Source organism: Trachemys scripta, chromosome 2, assembly GCF_013100865.1.
Source record: "Trachemys scripta elegans isolate TJP31775 chromosome 2, CAS_Tse_1.0, whole genome shotgun sequence".
Taxonomy (NCBI): domain Eukaryota; kingdom Metazoa; phylum Chordata; order Testudines; family Emydidae; genus Trachemys; species Trachemys scripta.
Window position 1 is genome coordinate 211,282,755 of NC_048299.1, and position 17,971 is coordinate 211,300,725.

At 42.4% G+C, this 17,971-nt stretch overlaps 1 protein-coding gene across 1 annotated transcript in view; it reads right to left on the bottom strand.

Moving 5' to 3' along the window:
• PRKDC (protein kinase, DNA-activated, catalytic subunit) overlaps positions 1 to 17,971 on the bottom strand; it is a 150,000-nt gene that overhangs the window by 26,205 nt on the left and 105,824 nt on the right. The window contains exons 62-70 of the mRNA XM_034762890.1: positions 16,852 to 17,031; positions 11,269 to 11,477; positions 10,614 to 10,752; positions 9,705 to 9,893; positions 8,838 to 9,062; positions 8,218 to 8,326; positions 6,373 to 6,484; positions 2,507 to 2,696; positions 52 to 226 (exon numbers count right to left, since the gene is read on the bottom strand). Coding sequence (XP_034618781.1) covers positions 52 to 226; positions 2,507 to 2,696; positions 6,373 to 6,484; positions 8,218 to 8,326; positions 8,838 to 9,062; positions 9,705 to 9,893; positions 10,614 to 10,752; positions 11,269 to 11,477; positions 16,852 to 17,031 — 1,528 coding nt within the window. The remainder of the gene's footprint in view (positions 1 to 51; positions 227 to 2,506; positions 2,697 to 6,372; positions 6,485 to 8,217; positions 8,327 to 8,837; positions 9,063 to 9,704; positions 9,894 to 10,613; positions 10,753 to 11,268; positions 11,478 to 16,851; positions 17,032 to 17,971) is intronic.

Below are 17,971 nucleotides of genomic sequence, written 5' to 3' on the forward strand. Positions count from 1 at the left end.
TCCATAGCATGGGTTCTGCATCAATGGAGTCTGAATAGATAACACTATTACCCAGTAAAGAGATGGTTTTCAACACAGTGAGCATTTGTTCAGGACTATTCTGGCTCTGACTGCGACTATGGCTAAAGCGGCAATAGCTGTGATTCCATCTCAAGAGCCAGTCTTCTCTGGTTTTAGACTCTCTGTGCAGATCCTTCAGAAGCTTCATGGCAACTGAGAAGCTGTTCTACATTAACAGATCAAAATGGGAATTTTCAATAATGCATTAGAAGAAGGGGAAATAAAAAACTACTGTTTGCAGCAAATGAAAAGATCCAAGGATTTTGCAAGAGCCATTACAGGATTCACAAAGTATAACAGGAAAGATCCCGGAAATTCCAGCAAAGTGTGAGGGGCTCCCCTGCTAGGTGGGCTCGGTGTGAAAAACAGGCGTGTGCTAATGGAAGTATTTGATAAAAATAAAAAAAATAAACAAACAGTCTAGCTCCAGTCATTTTTAACTCGTAGCCTACTTAAAATACAGAGGTCACCATGTCAACATTTTCCAACTTGATATCTAAAATTAGGTCTCAATCTATCTTTAGACCCATTAATAAGTGGTTTTACTTTCAGAAGTACTGAGTACCCATAACTCCCACTGATCTCAATGGAGACTTTGGGTATTCAGCACTTCTGAGGAACAAGTCACTTAGGGTTAGATTCAGAAAGGGGTTTAGGTGCCTAACTTGTACTTTTGGTGCCTAAATCTCAGGATCAGACACCACTAGTATTAACAAAACTCCCACAGCTCAACTGCCGCTGAATCCTGTAGATGTCTAACTCACTTGGTGCATAATTTTTTGCAGTAGAAGTTCCCTAAGCACCTATGTTTCTGCCTCTGGGTATGTGAACCTCTGCTCCATTCTAGACATCTGGACACCTAAGCCCCAGTGTAATGCACAACCTAGGGAAATACAGGTGTTCCTCCACCTAACTTGCATACAGGGCCTAAGCTGGTAAGCAGGCTCAGAGCTTGCCTGCTGGATTCGGCCCTACAGGTAAGCTCACACAAAACAGACAATGGGACGTAGCTCAGTCTTTATGATATTCATGTGGAACATGGAAAACCGGTTCAAGGGATCGGCAAGTGAGGGCCCCAATCACTAGGTATGGAATATTCTGATGTGGCCCTCCCTCAGTCTCTCCTGTAGAAGCAGATCCATTGTGGATAAATAATTAAAGAGTCATTAGGCTGGAAAGCGAGAGAGAGCCTGGTGGTTTGAGCACTCAACCAGGTTGTGGGAGTCCCAGGATCCAGTCTCCCTGCTCTAATGACTAATTATTTTTCCAGAGAGGAAAAGCTTCAAAAGGAAAGACTGTCGGAGCCCCACATAAGAATATCCCATAGCCCAATGGTTAGGGCACCTGCCTGAGAGGTGGTGGCAGATCCCTGTTCAGATCCCTTCTTCCCCTCAAGGGGGGGGGGGGGGAAAGCGGGAAGAGCTTGAACCCAGGTCAGCCACATCCCAGGTGAGTGCTCTAACCACTGGGCTAAAAGTTTTGAGAGCGCCTCTCCTCCTCCCCCCACACCTGGTGTCTTGCAAAAATGACATAGGTGTCTAACTCCAAGAGAGGGTTTGCAGCTGAGACTCCCAAGGAGAGGAAGGCACCTCCCAGCAGTCCGGACTTAGATGCTCTACTCGCTGAGCGGGCCGGGGTTTAAGACACTCCCCCTTTGCCTTAGCATCTCCCATTGGCTAGCTTAGGCAGGGAGAATCCTAGCATGCTGGCTTTCGTGAATCCTATTTTTAGGTGCCTATCTCACTACATTCATCATATAGGATGCCTGAGAACTTAGCTCAGGCTTTGTGAATCTCAGTTATTTTCTAGGTGCCTAAAAGTTAGGCATGGTGCATGGAGTATCACAATGCCTCAGTCCCTTTGTGAATCTAGCCCCTCATTGCTAACTTTAGACAAACACTGGCCACAATATCTATTAATATTATACAAGAAAAAACAAAGCGTTTCAGTGTTAGTGAGTGGGGCAAGATAAGTGATATTGGTTCAATCTCAGTTTGGTCTATATTGTTTTATACAGAACATTTATCTTATGCGCTAGTAAATTTACAAATCAAAGTATGTTGTTAGAAATATAAATGCATTAAATTAAAGAGCTTTAAAATGTGATACATTATGCTACTTTTTCTTGCACAAACACGCCCCCCACAGGCCCACAACTATAACATTTCTGATGCTTTATTTATTTGTTCTGGAAAGTACCAGGAACATCTGGTGAACAAAAAGAGTCTTTGGGCACATTTCCTGAAATAGCACATTATAGAAAAGTTGTTAATTAACAGTAGTCATCTACAATCCTGTAGAAAAGGAACCAGGCATTCAAGAACATACTGTTTGGGGAAATCCTGCATTGGCAGCAGTATGACCTGGACAACCTAATCTGTCTCTTCCAGTTCTAATAGCTATGGTTTTCTGATGAATCAAGCACTACCAGACAGTGAAGAGTCACCTGTTTCCTGGCACTCTCTATCATCTTCATTTTCATGTTAAATTTGCAGCTTCTAATCATTGAATGAATGTCTTCTTCCTGCATATCTGTTTCCATTTTGTCACCAACATCTCCCCTTCCATCCACCTCCATACTATCATCAGCCTGGATGTTAGGCAGTTTCTCCTGAATTTTTCCAAGAAAGAAACATCTGCACAATGGTGAAAGGAAATAAGACATTAACATACAGTGGGAAGCACACAGGTGATTTTAAACCTTCCTCTCCTTGATCTATATTCAATGCTGCCATATTTCCCACTGGTAAATATGGCTAAGCGGCTTCAGTCACTGACTGATGTCATTATTATTAGTGATTGTGAACCTCTTCAGTAAGGAGTAGGCATAATCAATTAATAAAATTAACAATCACAACCAGGGTGGACTGACCTAATGAGTACCCCTAGGTCTTGAAATGGTGTCCCTTACACATATTTCGTTTTTTAATCCTGGCTATGGGGTTAGGATTTCTATTGGAGACTATGGAGTTTAGGTGCTAGAAAATGTCCATAATTCCATTTTTACTAGAATACTACCCCAAATGTACCAAGACAAACCTATAGCCCTTGCCCTGATGCCAGCATAACTGTAAGAAACATGTAGACTGGCTTATAAACTATAAATGCCAGCTAGAGCTGACTGAAACTTGGGAAAATTTCAGTGGTTCATGGAAAATGGTTCAAAAGTTCATGGAAAATTTCAATATTTCTAAGAGCAGTGGTGAAGCTGACAAGAATCATGTCAATTTCAGTCAGCAGTTGCCAGGGTTTCCAGCCTCTGGGGGTCCAGGGCAGCCCCACTATATGCACAGCCCTGACACTGGGAGCTGCAGAGCTTCCAGACATCTGGGCCTGCTGGCTTCAAGTCTTTCAAGTGGGTGGGTCCTGGGAGCCAGTTGACCTGGGAGCACTCTGCATGGTGGGGCTGCCCAGAGCCATGGACCCTAGAAGCCCAGGCTCCCCGGCAGCCTGCCATGAAACCAAGCAGAGTTCCCTTGGAAACCTGCCTGTGATTCAATTAAAGTTCGTCAAACCAGAGATGCTTCCGTGACACACTTCAGGTTCAATAAAACGGCATTTCCCAATGAAAGTGTTTCACTGGAAAAATCCTGAGCAGCTCTAGCACGAGCCTATATTTCATGTCAAACTCTGACCCAACTGCAAACCTTATTTAGGTTTACGTAAGTGCCCTTTAAGATTTGTATTACAGTCATGCCCTGAGACACCAGTCACTATCAAGGGACCCACTGGAGGTTTTGGCTCCTGGCTGAACAAGCACTGCCAAGCCTGCTGAGACTCCATAATCAGCAAATTTTAAGGTGCTTATTTGGCTGAGAGAAAGGTAATGATGAAGACTGAGCCCTGGTCTACACTACGGGGTTAGGTCGAATTTAGCTGCTTTAGGTCGATTTGAAAATGAATGCGTCCACACAACCAACCCCGTTACATCGACTTAAAGGGCTCTTAAAATCGACTTCTGTACTCCTCCACAGCGAGGGGAGTAGCGCTAAAATTGACCTTGCTGGGTCGAATTTAGGGTAGTGTGGGCGCAAATTGACGGTATTGACCTCCGGGAGCTATCCCAGAGTGCTCCATTGTGACTGCTCTGGACAGCACTTTGAACTCCGATGCACTAGCCAGGTACACAGGAAAAGCCCTGGGAACTTTTGAATTTCATTTCCTGTTTGGTAAGCGTGGCGAACTCAGCAGCACAGGTGACCATGCAGTCCCCCCAGAATCGTAGACCGTAGAATGTTTTTATGCTCCCCCTATCATCCCTGTCCCTGAGGTTATCGCAGATTAGAAGGCTAAGAAAACACACTTGTGATGACATGTTTTCCGAGCTCATGCAGTCCTCCCATGCTGATAGGGCACAGCTTAATGCATGGAGGCATTCAGTGGCAGAGGCCAGGAAAGAATTAAGTGAGCGCGAAGAGCGGAGGCAGGACACGATGCTGAGGCTAATGGGGGAGCAAACGGACATAATGAAGTGTCTGTTGGAGCTGCAGGAAAGCCAACAAGAGCACAGACCCCTGCTGCATCCACTGTATAACTGCCTGCCCTCCTCCCCACGTTCCATAGCCTCCTCCCCCAGACGCCCAAGAACTGCTGCTTACTACTGTCCAGGCTTCATGAGCCATGGGAGTAAGGGGTAGGCACGACTGCACGGTGCTTCCAGCTGGGAGAGCAGCCTGAGGCAGAAGCCTCCAGCTCGCATGATATTCCAGACAGGACTGAATCTCCATGAGACGAAACTTAAAGAAGAGAATGACCTGGAGTCTCTGGCTCCCATTCCGTGCTCTAAGAGGAGGATAGCCTTGTCTGTCCAGGCGCCTCTGATCAACCTCACCAAGGTCTGCCAGGAGCACCCAGGAGACGTACAACGGCTATCAGTCCTACTGCACCGTCTGCCACAAAGGCAAGGAGCTGCTGCTATGTAGCAATGCAGTACCGCGTCTGCCAGCAGCACCCAGGAGACGTACAGTGACGGTGAGCTGAGCAGGCTCCATGCTTGCCGTGGTATGGCGTCTGCACGAGTAACCCAGGAAAAAAGGCGTGCAATGATTGTCTGCCATTGCTTTCATGGAGGAAGGGAGGGGGGCCTGACGACATGGACCCAAAACCACCCACGACAATGTTTTTGCCCCATCAGGCATTGGAAGCTTAATCCAGAATTCCAATGGGCAGTGGAGATAGCTACCCACAGTGCACTGCTCTGTAAGTCGATGGTGGCCACGGTAGTGAGGATGCACTCCGCCAACTTAATGGGCTTAGTGTGGACATATGCAATCGACTGTATAAAATTGGTTTCTAAAAATCGACTTCTATAAAATCGACCTAATTTCGTAGTGTACACATACCCTGAGGAAAGGAGTGTGATCTGAAGTTGCATTGAGAGAAAATAGAGGATGTGGAGAAATATTATGGGGAGGAGAGAGACATTAAAAAGGTTAGAGAAAGCATCTGAGCCTCTTGAGAGCTTGTCTAAAGAAAGTCTCTCAAGGGTCAGCCATTTCAGGTAACTGTTGCACAACAGAAGTTTTGGTTATAGTAATAGTTAAAGACAGTCACATAAATACACCTCTACCCTCATATAACGCGACCCAATATAACACGAATTCGGATATAACACGGTAAAGCAGTGCTCTGGGGGGGCGGGGCTGCGCACTCCGGCGGATCAAAGCAAGTTCGATATAACGCGGTTTCACCTATAATGCGGTAAGATATTTTGGCTCCCGAGGACAGCGTTTTATAGGGGTAGAGGTGTGCCTGAAGAACATGGTGATAACTGGGGTTGGGTTCTTTGTATAAAACTTTGTTAAAACCTCTAGCTATTTAAAGACATCCAGCAACTGAGGGCCCATTTTTGTGACTTTTACTCATATTGAGGGGCACTTAGTGAGTAGTCCCATTGTGATAAATGTGACTATTCACCCACGTACTCCTCAACATATGTAAGAACTGAAGAATTGGGCCAGGATGGATGGCTGGCAAAAATCTTAATTTATAATCCTGATTTGCTTATAGTGTACCTAGCAATTGATGGATGACAAACAATTTTAAGCTTTAGGCTATTGGTCTAATCTGCTAACTACACTATTTATATGAAAACATCCTCTTATCCACCTACCCATCCCATCTGCCCTTTGCTCCTCTCCATATGTTAGTAATATGAAAACAATTTGTTCCATCTGAAAGGCAAGACATAATAGTACTTAGAAATCATCAAGTGCTGGATTCCAAGCAAAAATTTCTACAAGCAACATCAGAAATATAGCAAGCTTAACTAACATGTAGAATCATAGTTAACAGACAAGTGTCTCATCTTACCGGTTTGTAATGATGTCATCCCAGATGTTCATGGGGTCCATTTTATCATCTGGATATCTGTTTGTCCAAATTCTAAGAAGTCTCTTAAGGGAAGCTTGAGAAGGTAAGCTGCCTAAAATCAATTAAAAATACTTTAAAAAAAGGCTGCATGGAGGTAATGTGAAAATGTAGGGGGTCAAACCATGATGTTTAGAATCATAGAATATTAGGGTTGGAAGAGACCTTAAGAGGTCATCTATTCCAATCCCCTGCTCAAAGCAGGACCAACACCAACTAAATCATCCCAGCCAAGGCTTTGTCAAGCCAGGCCTTAAAAACTTCTAAGGATGGAGATTCCACCACCTCCCTAGGTAACCCATTCCAGTGCTTCACCACCCTCCTAGTGAAATAGTGTTCCCTAATATCTAACCTAGACCTCCCCCACTGCAACTTGAGACCATTGCTCCTTGTTCTGTCATCTGCCACCACTGAGAACAGCCGAGCTCCATCCTCTTTGGAACCCCCCTTCAGGTCACTGAAGGCTGCTATCAAATCTCCCCTCTCTCTTCTCTTCTGCAGACTAAATAACCCCAGTTCCCTAGCCTCACCTCGTAAGCCATGTGCCCCAGCCCCTAATAATTTTTGTTGCCCTCCACTGGACTCTCTCCAATTTGTCCACATCCCTTCTGTAGTGGGGGGACCAAAACTGGACCAATACTCCAGGTGTGGCCTCACCAGTGCTGAATAGAGGGGAATAATCACTTCCCTCGATCTGCTGGCAATGCTCCTACTAATACAGCCCAATATGCCGTTGGCCTTCTTGGCAATTTTAAAGAGATAATTGCTATTTTAAATCATCATGGAAGGATTTCATTGCAAGGGCTAGAAAGATAAAACATAACATAGCGGATGACCCTTTTAAAAAATATCTTCACTATATCAGAAACAGATTCAGAGTCTTTTGACATGTGAAAATAACTAGACTCGCTCTTTCCAAAAACAAAAAGGTCAATGCCACAATGTATATACACAAAATAAGAGAAAAATGCTGTGGGGAAAATACACAGCACACTGCTGACTCATATCCAGCTTCTCGTCCACTGTAATCCCAGGTCCTTTTCTGCAGAACTGCTGCTTAGCCAGTTGGTCCCCAGCCTGTAGCGGTGCATGGGATTCTTCCTTCCTAAGTGCAGGTCTCTGCACTTGTCCTTGTTGAACCTCATTAGATTTCTTTAGAACCCAGTGAGAGAAGCACAGATTGACACAGCAGCAGCCAGCAGTTAATATAATGAAACTCACTCAAATTTCCTGGTTTCTATTAAATGAATCATTCAGTCTGGTGTTTATTATACTATTTTCCAGTTATTGCTGTATCTCAACTACTAGAGAGTAAAGAAACTAAAAGGGGCAATAATTATCACTGGAAAAGAATGACAGTTATTACCAGTATTCCTCATAGGAGTAAAGTGGAATACAAAGGTACAATTGTTAACTAGAATTTTGTACTAAGCTGATAAGATGTAAGTAACTTTATATTTTATGCCTAAAATAGCAGATATTATTGGAACATATGATCTATCTCTGCTGTTCACTACTATCAAACTAGTCTAAAACTAATCGTGTAATTTTAAAGAGATAATTGCTATTTTAAATCATCATGGAAGGATTTCATTGCAAGGGCTAGAAAGATAAAACATAACATAGCAGATGACCCTTTTTAAAAATATCTTCACTATATCAGACACAGATTCAGAGTCTTTTGACATGTGAAAATAACTACACTCGCTCTTTCCAAAAACAAAAAGGTCAATGCCACAATGTATATATACAAAATAAGAGAAAAATACTGCAGGGAAAATATCTTACTTGGTTTGCTTATAAAATTGATGAATTCCTGTATTTCTGTTAAAGCTTGGACAGACTGCAGCTTTGTTAGTCGACTTTGGTGTAACAGAGTGTCAATACTGGAATAGTTCTAGGAGAGGGAAAATGATTTTTAAGTGATTTCTTACCCTGTTTTTATTTAAAGCACTGTAGAGCAGATAAATAACTGATCCTTCTATGTGCTATGCTCAACTAGATTGTGATTCATATCATCCGTAGAAAAGATGCATAAAACCAACCAGTATCAATTTATGCTAGTTAGAGGTTTTCAAAATGACACGAGTGAACTAGGCTGAATAAACTCAGTATGATATACTAGGGAAGAGGAGGGGACAGAGTGAATAAACTGAAAGAAAGGAGTAAGACACCCCCAAAATAGGGCAGGCATGCTGCACTGGATGGCTGTCTCCATTTCTTAAGTTCCTGGGGTGAAATCCTGACCCCAGGGAAGTCAATGGAAGTTTTGCCATTCACTTCAAGGGGGTCCAGATTCCATCCTTTATATTTTAATCTTGAAGTAATGTTCCAGTAGCAGCAAGAGCTGCACCTTACATGTCTTCCTACAGAGAATCACAGCAGACATGTTACAGCAGCTTTGTTACCTGCATGAAGGCCTGCATGCCACTGCTGATGTAATATCTGGCTCTGTCAAAGTCATCCTGCAAGATGTAGAGAAGACTCAGCTCTTGGCTGTAATACATTTCTATAAGGGCTTTCCTCTGTTCTATCTTCATAGCCTCATCAATGAAGGTCAGCAAGGACTGGTCATTGCCCCCATGGAGCAGTAATTTCAATTTACTCCGTATTATATATGGCAGGTAGGTTTCCTATAGAGGAAAAAAGAAAAAAAAAGTCTCTTTACTCCTAGGGCAGGATACTGAATAATCACTTCTGCCATCTGTTGCTGGTGATGTCGAACCATATGCAAGACATATAGGGGCCTGGTTCCATCTGCTACAGGCCTAAAGATTTTCAAATTAGGAAAAGACTAACATATTTCACCAAATGTAATTATACTTTTCAGTGTATCTTAACCTTTTTCAGATTGACTCCCATCACCCAACAAGTCACACAGCACCCTCTTCTGGTGGGCTCATGCAGTTGCACAGGTACTGGTGCTTGGCATTTCTTATCAACTTCAAAATAAATTTGGTGGGACCCTCCAAATACAGGAGGATGAGAAAAATAAATGACAGCAGCATGAAGAGTGCAAAGAGGACAAGGTGACCAGGCTAGAGCCATCTGCTGAGTCATGGGACTAAAGGGCAACTTGAGACGCTACAGAATAGCAAAAAATATTTACTTTAATTACTGTTGACCATAATTTTTATAAGAAAACTCATCTAAATTGTGCAAAGTACTTTGGTGATCAAGTCACTTTACCTCTATCCCTAATCACCACAGTAATGGCCCCTGTACAAATGGAATCAGTGTGAAATCAACTCTAATCTAGCAATGAGTTCACAAACCTGATAAAATGGATCACTCCACGTTTTGTTTAGGTCTGGAGGTTGTCCGCTATCAATATTAACAGTGGAACAATACTCCAGTGACTTCCACTCTGTCAGATGGTTGTAGCATTCAAGAGATGCAAGTTCCCAGAAATCCTTTTCTGCTTCAGTAGGTTCACCATCTGGCCAGTCTTGTTTAGAGAGAGCCTAAAAAAGGAATGTCAGATGAAAAAAAAAAAAAAGTAGGTTCTGAGCTGTAATATTATGATTTTTTTACTATTCTAGCAGAACACCTTCAAGAGAACCCATAATGTTTTCACTGTTGCATGACAATATTTTATTCCTTTATCAACACTTGTGTTTAATCAGCAAATAGGACCTAAGAAAATGTTCCAAAGAATTCTTCAAAATGTAAGCCAGTCACACCTTTAACATATAAAACTCAGTTCAGATGTGAGCTTCAGTCAACCTGTATTTGTAAAGAGCTGCATTTTTCCACCTTTCATTTAGCCCAAACATTCTGTAGGTAAAATCATTTCCACACATATTTTTTAACGATTATCAACTTGTGAACACAAATAGAACTTACATGGGCAGAGCATAGGCACTTAATTTACATTCTCTAATGATCTTCTGTGTATACTGAAATTATATTGATTTATGCCTGTAAAGTTGTGTGACACCAATGGAGAGAACTTGAAAATTTGTCTCAATAAGCACTGTCTGTTATGAACTGTTATTTATATTGCATTTGACCACGTATCTTTTATGGATCTTGACTCATATAATTAAGTGAACTACAGAAAAGAACGTTTAAAGCAACACGCTGTCTCAGAATTTTTGTTTTGATAGAAGTAAAATAAAAGGGTTTTAGAAAAAAAATCTGAGAGGAAAGAAATAAACTATATTTGTCATGTAGTTTTTTACCTCATCATATTGTTTAGCTGCTTCTGCATAATCACTTCTTGCCTCCGCTAACAGTGCATTCTGGGTAATTTCCTTAGTTCCAATCTTTCCACTGAAAATACCACGAAGAACATCATAATCTCCAACAGATCGATAAAGCCTAGTAAAGTTAAAAGGCAAACAATTATTATTATTTGAAAAAGAACAGTTTTCTATTCAAGTGCAAAGTATCCAGGTACAAAGTACTTCAGTATTACAACTGATGCATGTTAGATAGTCTATGCAAACTTACTGCTCTATAACTGCCTGGCTGCATAGAATGCATTACTGATGCATGGATATTCTTCTTCTATCAGATTATAAATTTATAGTGGATTGTGTAAACTCCACTCTGGCCAAAAAAATGTTTAAACAATGCTGCACACACTACTCCGAAATCCCCTGCAAGAGTATAGCGTTTAACTGGACTGGAAACCAAGCTGTTGAATCCGTACCAGAGAATGTATTGGAAAAGATTTATGACATGGGAGTAGCCCTGCCTGAAAGGTCAATAATTAGCTCAGAAGTATTAAAAATATACCTAGTATGAAAATCAAGCCCTATATATGACTAGAACTCTTGGCTGATTTAATTTGAACAAAAACTACCCCAATTAATTTCGGCAACAAGCACTCACTTAGCAAGTTCAATCCATCTGATTACATCTGGAGAGAGCGCTGCCCTTCCACGCATTCGTTTGGACAGTGGTGGTTCTTCTGAAGAAAGACGAGTTAGAGCCTGTTCAAGAAGCAGGATGCCCACGGGTTGCTGTAAACTGGCTAAGCAGCTAGTGCTCACAGTGGCTGAATCGAGGTCTAGCAGCTCTCTGTGCTGGTAACTCATTTCCTGTAAAACAAAGACATGGGCAGTTAATGGGCCTGTAAGTATTGGAAATAGGCTTTATAGAGAAAATCTTTTCGTTTTCTTTTCCTAAAGTGAAAGAAAGCTTGGATGGAGGCTAGTGCATCTAGTGATTTTGTGAATAGTTTTTCGCATGCCAGCTGGTGCAGGAATTTTACATCTTGCCTGCAAGCAACTTTGAGGCCCTAAGACCTTGGCATTTTGGATAGAATGAAATGAACAGGCTACATTTGGTGTATGTATGCCACGTGCTTGAGACATATCTTTAGAGCTTGAGGAATGCCCATTTATGCCACAGTCTTCCAAGGATTAGAACAAAACAATGGGATAACTATTTCCCAGGAACTGTGGAAAGAGGAATTTACCTTGGACAGAAAGATTTCTGGAGCTCTAAGAATAACCTTTTCCTTATGACAAAGGCAGCGTGGTTCTTGTATGGATATGGGAACTAATTCCAAAACCTGCCTTTTGGAGGTAATGGTGACTAAAAATGCCAGCCACATGCTTGTCTAATCCATCATTCTGATTAAATTTGGCAGAGATACTCAGACAGAGGAATCGATGTGCCTGTCTACAAAATGCTGCTGTGGCTGGTTCCACATTTCTAAAGGTGCTTGGTTGTAGGACTCCAACCAAACCTCCTAGAGAAACTTTAGTGTATCTGAGATCACCAGAACTTTGAGATTAATATTTGTATCTAGTGATCAGACTCCTTTGTGCTGGGTACTGCACAAATGAAGAAGCAGTCCCTGTCCCAAAGAGCACCAGAAATGTAAATCTGACCAGACCAGTGAATGAAATATTCTGATTGTTATAGTTTGGTTTCCAGATAGAACTCAGAAGATAATGGAGAATCCATGCTGAAAATTAAACTTCTCTGCCAATACCCAGACTGTTAACTGTAGGTGTTCCTATAGGAGTCCCAGTTTCAAGGGATCTGGTGTTTTCTGCATGTACAAGGTGGGCGTCTTTGGTTATCTAGCAAGTCCAACATGCCTTCTGGGCCAGTGGAGGACTAGCAAGAGGACCACAACTCTCCTTTTTCTTCTTTTCAGTATCCTTTATGTGAACTATCTTGAAAGGCAGCAGATTCTACTCTACCCAGGACATTATTTCCATTTCCAAAGAGAAGCTCTGACTCTGGTTACTCCCTAGTTATGGAAGGGATATAAACACTCATGCCTCAATCATAAACCAACCTCTAACAGGAGTTAGCAGGATACGTTTTCTGCAAGTACCACAATTTCCCACTAAATGGTTTCTTACACTTTCCACTGATGCAGTCAGTACTGGCCACTATCATAAAAAGGATATTGGATTGCATGGACAACTGGATGACTCCCCTGGGGTCCATATTTGCAGGTTTTGCTTTTTTTATTTTTTAAATAAAGACATGCCCTAATAGAGATGTCAAAATGAACTGAAATGTTGCGTACTATGAGATTCTGTATATTTGTCTTCCAAGTATGCTTGCTTCCATAGTGAGTATGCAAGAGTCTAGAGTGAAAGCTAGGTTGGCTTTCAGCATGATGTTTGCATTTACCCGTCCCCAAAGGGTCATTTGGATTTGATCTGAGAATTACACCTAACTTTGCATTGCATCAAGTGCATGACTATGTTCTCAGAAAGCATTTCAGCAGGAGCATTTTGAGAAACCCACACAAGGGATGAAGGTGGTGCATAACACCAGCAACCCTAGCCATTGGAAATAGCTGGTTACTGATGACCCCTTAGGAAATGATTGATGCCATGAAGTTTTGGATTTCTGCAAATCTTTACCATATGGCAAAATTACAGCCAAAGCCATATCTATTTTGACCTCTGGGTAGGAACTCTCCATTGCGATACAAAATTCCCCTTGATTATAAAAAAAACTGGTGGCTATGAATCCTTTCCAGCAGTGAACTTATGATTGGGTCTGTTTCTCTTGATAGGGTGCTGTAGAGGTTTATTTTTGTTTTGTGATGCATGTGTGGTATTTCTTCCCCTGGCTGTATACAGCGGAGAGATAGAACACTATTTATCCTGGCCTGGGAACACAACAGAGGAGGGCTACTGGTACACATACCTCAATTGTGGAAGTAGCTTGCTAGAAGTTCCTGGGAGCCTGAAGGCTGGCACCCAAGTAAGTATTGTAGGAGCAACCTAGAACCACTCAGGGCTTTACTCAGTAAATCAGGATAATTTTGAACATGAGAAGGGACTTGCCCTTCTGTAATCCCATGAAGGTGCACCTTTGTGGGGAGTGGAATACTCATGTGCCTCCATTTGGGTCATCGACTGCCTCGAGTGCTTCTAAGGCTTTAGTGTGGAGCCAGCCTGTGGAGCAGGGAGTATCTGGGTGTGGGGACTCTGGATCTTCTCTGGGTATTTTCCCCTTCAGTGCCTGTTTATTGTGGGACCTACCCCATGAGCTGTCCAGAGAACTTCCTCCTCCTCCTCCTCATTAGGCTCGCTCTCCCAAACCTCAGAAAGTCATGATCAGGCTTTTCTGCACTGGAGTCATGGCTCCTTGGGGCAGGATGGGGATCCGACATGCTGGTCAGATTCTGAACTCCGTGCCCTAGCAGTGCAAGGGTCAGCTGGCTGGTCACAGGCAGGGCATAATTCATCCTCTGTAGAACCCATACGTGATGTCTCACACAGGGAACATCACTTAGATTTAAGCCAGGTGTTTGTAGGATAGCTGTGCCATGCCTGACTAGGGGCAGAGGAGTCTGGCAGGGAGGTGCTATGCCTACAGAGGCAGATCCAGGTGGCAGAAATGACCATGCAGTTATTTACCTCATCCAGGGGAGGAGGAAGACAAGTTACACACACACACACTTTAAAAACAAAAGGGTCAGGAGAATCTGAACCACCAAATTGTTCCACTACCAGGGGCAGAAAATCTGGTGGCCTGAGCTGAAGACTGGAGTTTAGTCCTGGACTCTCCAGCAACAATATTCCACCTCCAAATTCCACCATTGGGGGCATTAGCCAATGAGGAGAGAAGCTGTGCAATAGAAATAGGTCATTACTCCATGTGCATATCTGAGGTTCTTCGAGATGGTTGTCCCTGTGGGTGCTCCACTTTAGGTGTCTTGATACCCTGTGCTTGTAATCAGAGATTTGTGGTAGCAGTGCCTGGTTGGGATGCACATGCACTGTAGCCATCTCGCACCACATCAAGCGTTTACATAGCAGTGCGCAGCCAACTGTCCCCCTGTTCTTTCTCTGCCTCAGAGAATCGGCCTGAAACTCCGAAGTAGAGGGGAGGAGGGAGGGTAGTGGAGCACGCACAGGGACACCATTTAGACGAACCTGTTACTGCACAAGGTGAGTAACCCTCTCTTCTTCTTTGAGGAATGCCCCTGAGGGTGCTCCACTTTAGGTGACTGTTGAGCAGTGCCCCTCTGTGGAGGGGAGGGGCTTTGGAGTTGGTCTATTGATAGCAGATAACACCGCAAGTCCAAAGTGAGCATCTCATGAATAATTTTAAATTGTTTTCACTTCCAACCCCCCATTTATGCAGCAGCTGGTGAAAATACCAGGTGACTTCTCTGAGCTCCATTCCTGTGCTTTTTATTAAGTTTAAAGGTGAAAAAGTAACAGCAGAAGCAGAATTTCACAATTTAGTTGCTGTGTGCCTTCATCTTACTTTTATTTTTCCATAATTTTCTGTAATTTCATAACGTGAGCAGCCAAAATACAACAATGATATTGACAGAGGCTAACAGGCAGAGAGCACAGTTCAATGCAAGTAACAATAAAATACTGAGCTTGGGAACCAGCAAAAAAAATAAAGAGAGTCAAGAGGGAATACATGATGGCTAGAAAGCCATAGTGAGATGCTGGCCTGAAAAGCACAGAATAATGCCCAAAGCATTCAACTTTATGTGGAGCTGCAGAGAGGAAAGTAAACAGGAAGCTGTAATTTTTCATATGTGCAAATATTAAGGCTAGGAAGTGAGGTTATCACAGTTTAGAAAACTGGCTTGACACTAGACATGATTTGCAGAACAGCAGCATTTCACTGTAATAAGAATGACACCTGCTCCCACAGATTAGGTTTTTCAAATTTCTGTGCTAGAAAGTTGAAGCTAAACTAGTTGCCATTCTAAAGGAATGTTATTTTGTAATGACTTCAGAATTTTGTAAGTTACAAATAGATTGATCAAAATTAACTCAAATGAGAAGAGATGATAACTATAGCGAGGTTTGTATATGAGAAGTGTTTAATTATTACTGTGATTACTTGGATAACCATACATTTTACTAGAATCTTTGAAAAATAAGGTAAAACTGGAGTAGACATGCTATTAAAAATTGTGTGTTGGTGATATGGAAACGCACCAAAGAGGAAGCAGAGGAGAAAGGCTCGAGGATCAGTGTCAATGGGAAAAACTTTCCCTTCAGCAGGAAGCTGTCTGCATCACTAGTGAAAGTACATTGGTAATTATTGTAAGGGAATAAACTGAAGACATTGCCAAGCAATGAATAAGAGTTGCTGGAAAAAAACATATGCTATCAATGTTTGTGAGCCTTATACCTCAAAGTATTTCTTAATGCAGCATTTCCGAAAATGTAAAGTGCACTCCCCTGAGTGAGTATGAAAGATTAGCTGGGATGCCCAGACTTCTCAATTATTCTCTGAACTTTTATTTAAAAACAAGTATCTCTCTGTTGTGGTTGCAGAAAAAAACCTTCAAAATGTGACCTCAATGTACCAGATGTAGCAACGCATGCCTGAATTTGCAGACAGCCTGAAACAGTCGCTCTGAGGTGTGAGCCACCCTATTTACCTCAATGGGTGCTACTTCAAATTGCCAAGTGATGATACTTTAATGCCATCACTATTATTCTCAACTGCTCATCAAATTAGGTAAGAAAGGAAAGGAAGTATAGCATTATGAAGATCTATACCAGCACTTCCCAATATGTCCCATCTGGTGTACATGTGAGAAACTAGCCAGGCAGGGTGAAGAAGATGTTTACATTAAAATGGATAGGTCTTTAGTTAACATGTGGTGGTGCTACAAAGCAACTGGTTTCATCTTCCTGAATGGGGACTTAGCTTTCAACATTTTAGGAAATGCTGCCTAAGGCATTCTGACCTAAGTCACTTATTTGGTATCTGTTGTTTAGCACACATGGAACACAAAACTATAGGAAGGATTTGCTATGTCACATCATTCTCACTTTTACAGAACAGTTATTTTGCCATCTTCATTCACTGTTTGCGTCCATTTACATTCCATCTCCTTCTTTGACTTAACCCTCTAATAGGATTAAAATGCACTTACTGGAATTAGTTGCAACACCATAATTCATCAGTGTTAGGGTAAACAAAGACAACACGCCACACAGAAAGTTTTACCTGGATGCAGGCTATGAATGGTGGGAAGTAAGAGACGGTCATGCTCAGGAAGCGATTGAAGTTTTGCAGCAGCTCCTGGGTGATGCAGTTTTTCTCAGAAGGATTCTTAAATTTGTTCATTTCTTTCAAAATTCCAGTAAACAAACTGCTGAAGAGCTGCTTGGCCAACGGTGGATCTCTCTGTAAATTACCAATAAGGCCATAGAACAAGTGACTAAGGCAATGTAACTGATTTCAGCTCAGAGTGCTAGAAAGAAGGTCCTCACTGCATGCCAAGTATGGTGTATTCCAGACAAAGTGGACCAAATTTGAAGTGTCAAGTCTTCTGAAAGGATTTGAGGGGGCAGTGAGAGGGGACCACTAGTTTTCTTCACCTAATCACCATATTAGATATTTTGAGGCAGAGCTACCTAATACAGCATCTTTTAAATGTCTCACTCAAAACATTTGTGAAGTGTGGCCCTGTACTTTTACTATATGAAATAAGGCGTTTTCTCTGAAACCTGTTCAGTGAGTGTGCATACAAGTGTCTATAGGAGGGACTGAGGGCTCAGAATGTATTCTATTCTTCACATCCCACCCAGCCAGGCCACTTGAAAGGACTAGGAGAGGTAGTAACTCCTTCCAGGTGTCCTTCCCAACTGCCCTGAAAACCTTGCTGCTTGGCCCGCAGACAGCCAACACCCTCCCAAGGACATGAGAGACAGGACAAGGGATCAGCTGGCTCAAAGACAGAATAGGAAGCCATCAATGTGTGAGATGGAGCAAAGAGATAGAGATGAACGTATCAGCCCAGATTCACACACATTTATTGAACGGGGGTAGATATTTGCAAGGGTAGCAGAGTCTAAACCCACCCTGATCTTTAGTGGGACTGGAGTTTAGGCAAACTATTCATGAAGCCTGACTTATGTACCCTTATTCCTCACTATGGTACTGCAATGGGGAGGAAGAGGGCTAGGGTGGCCAAAGATGCTGTGAGGGCCTGACCATCAAAAGTGATGAGGAGTCCAGTCCACAACTGCTGCTATTTCCAACTGGGAAACAGAGTAAAAGGCCAGCTACCCCCTTTTCTTCATTTTTGGTTCCCCAAATTAAGACACTTTAAAGGGGCCTGATT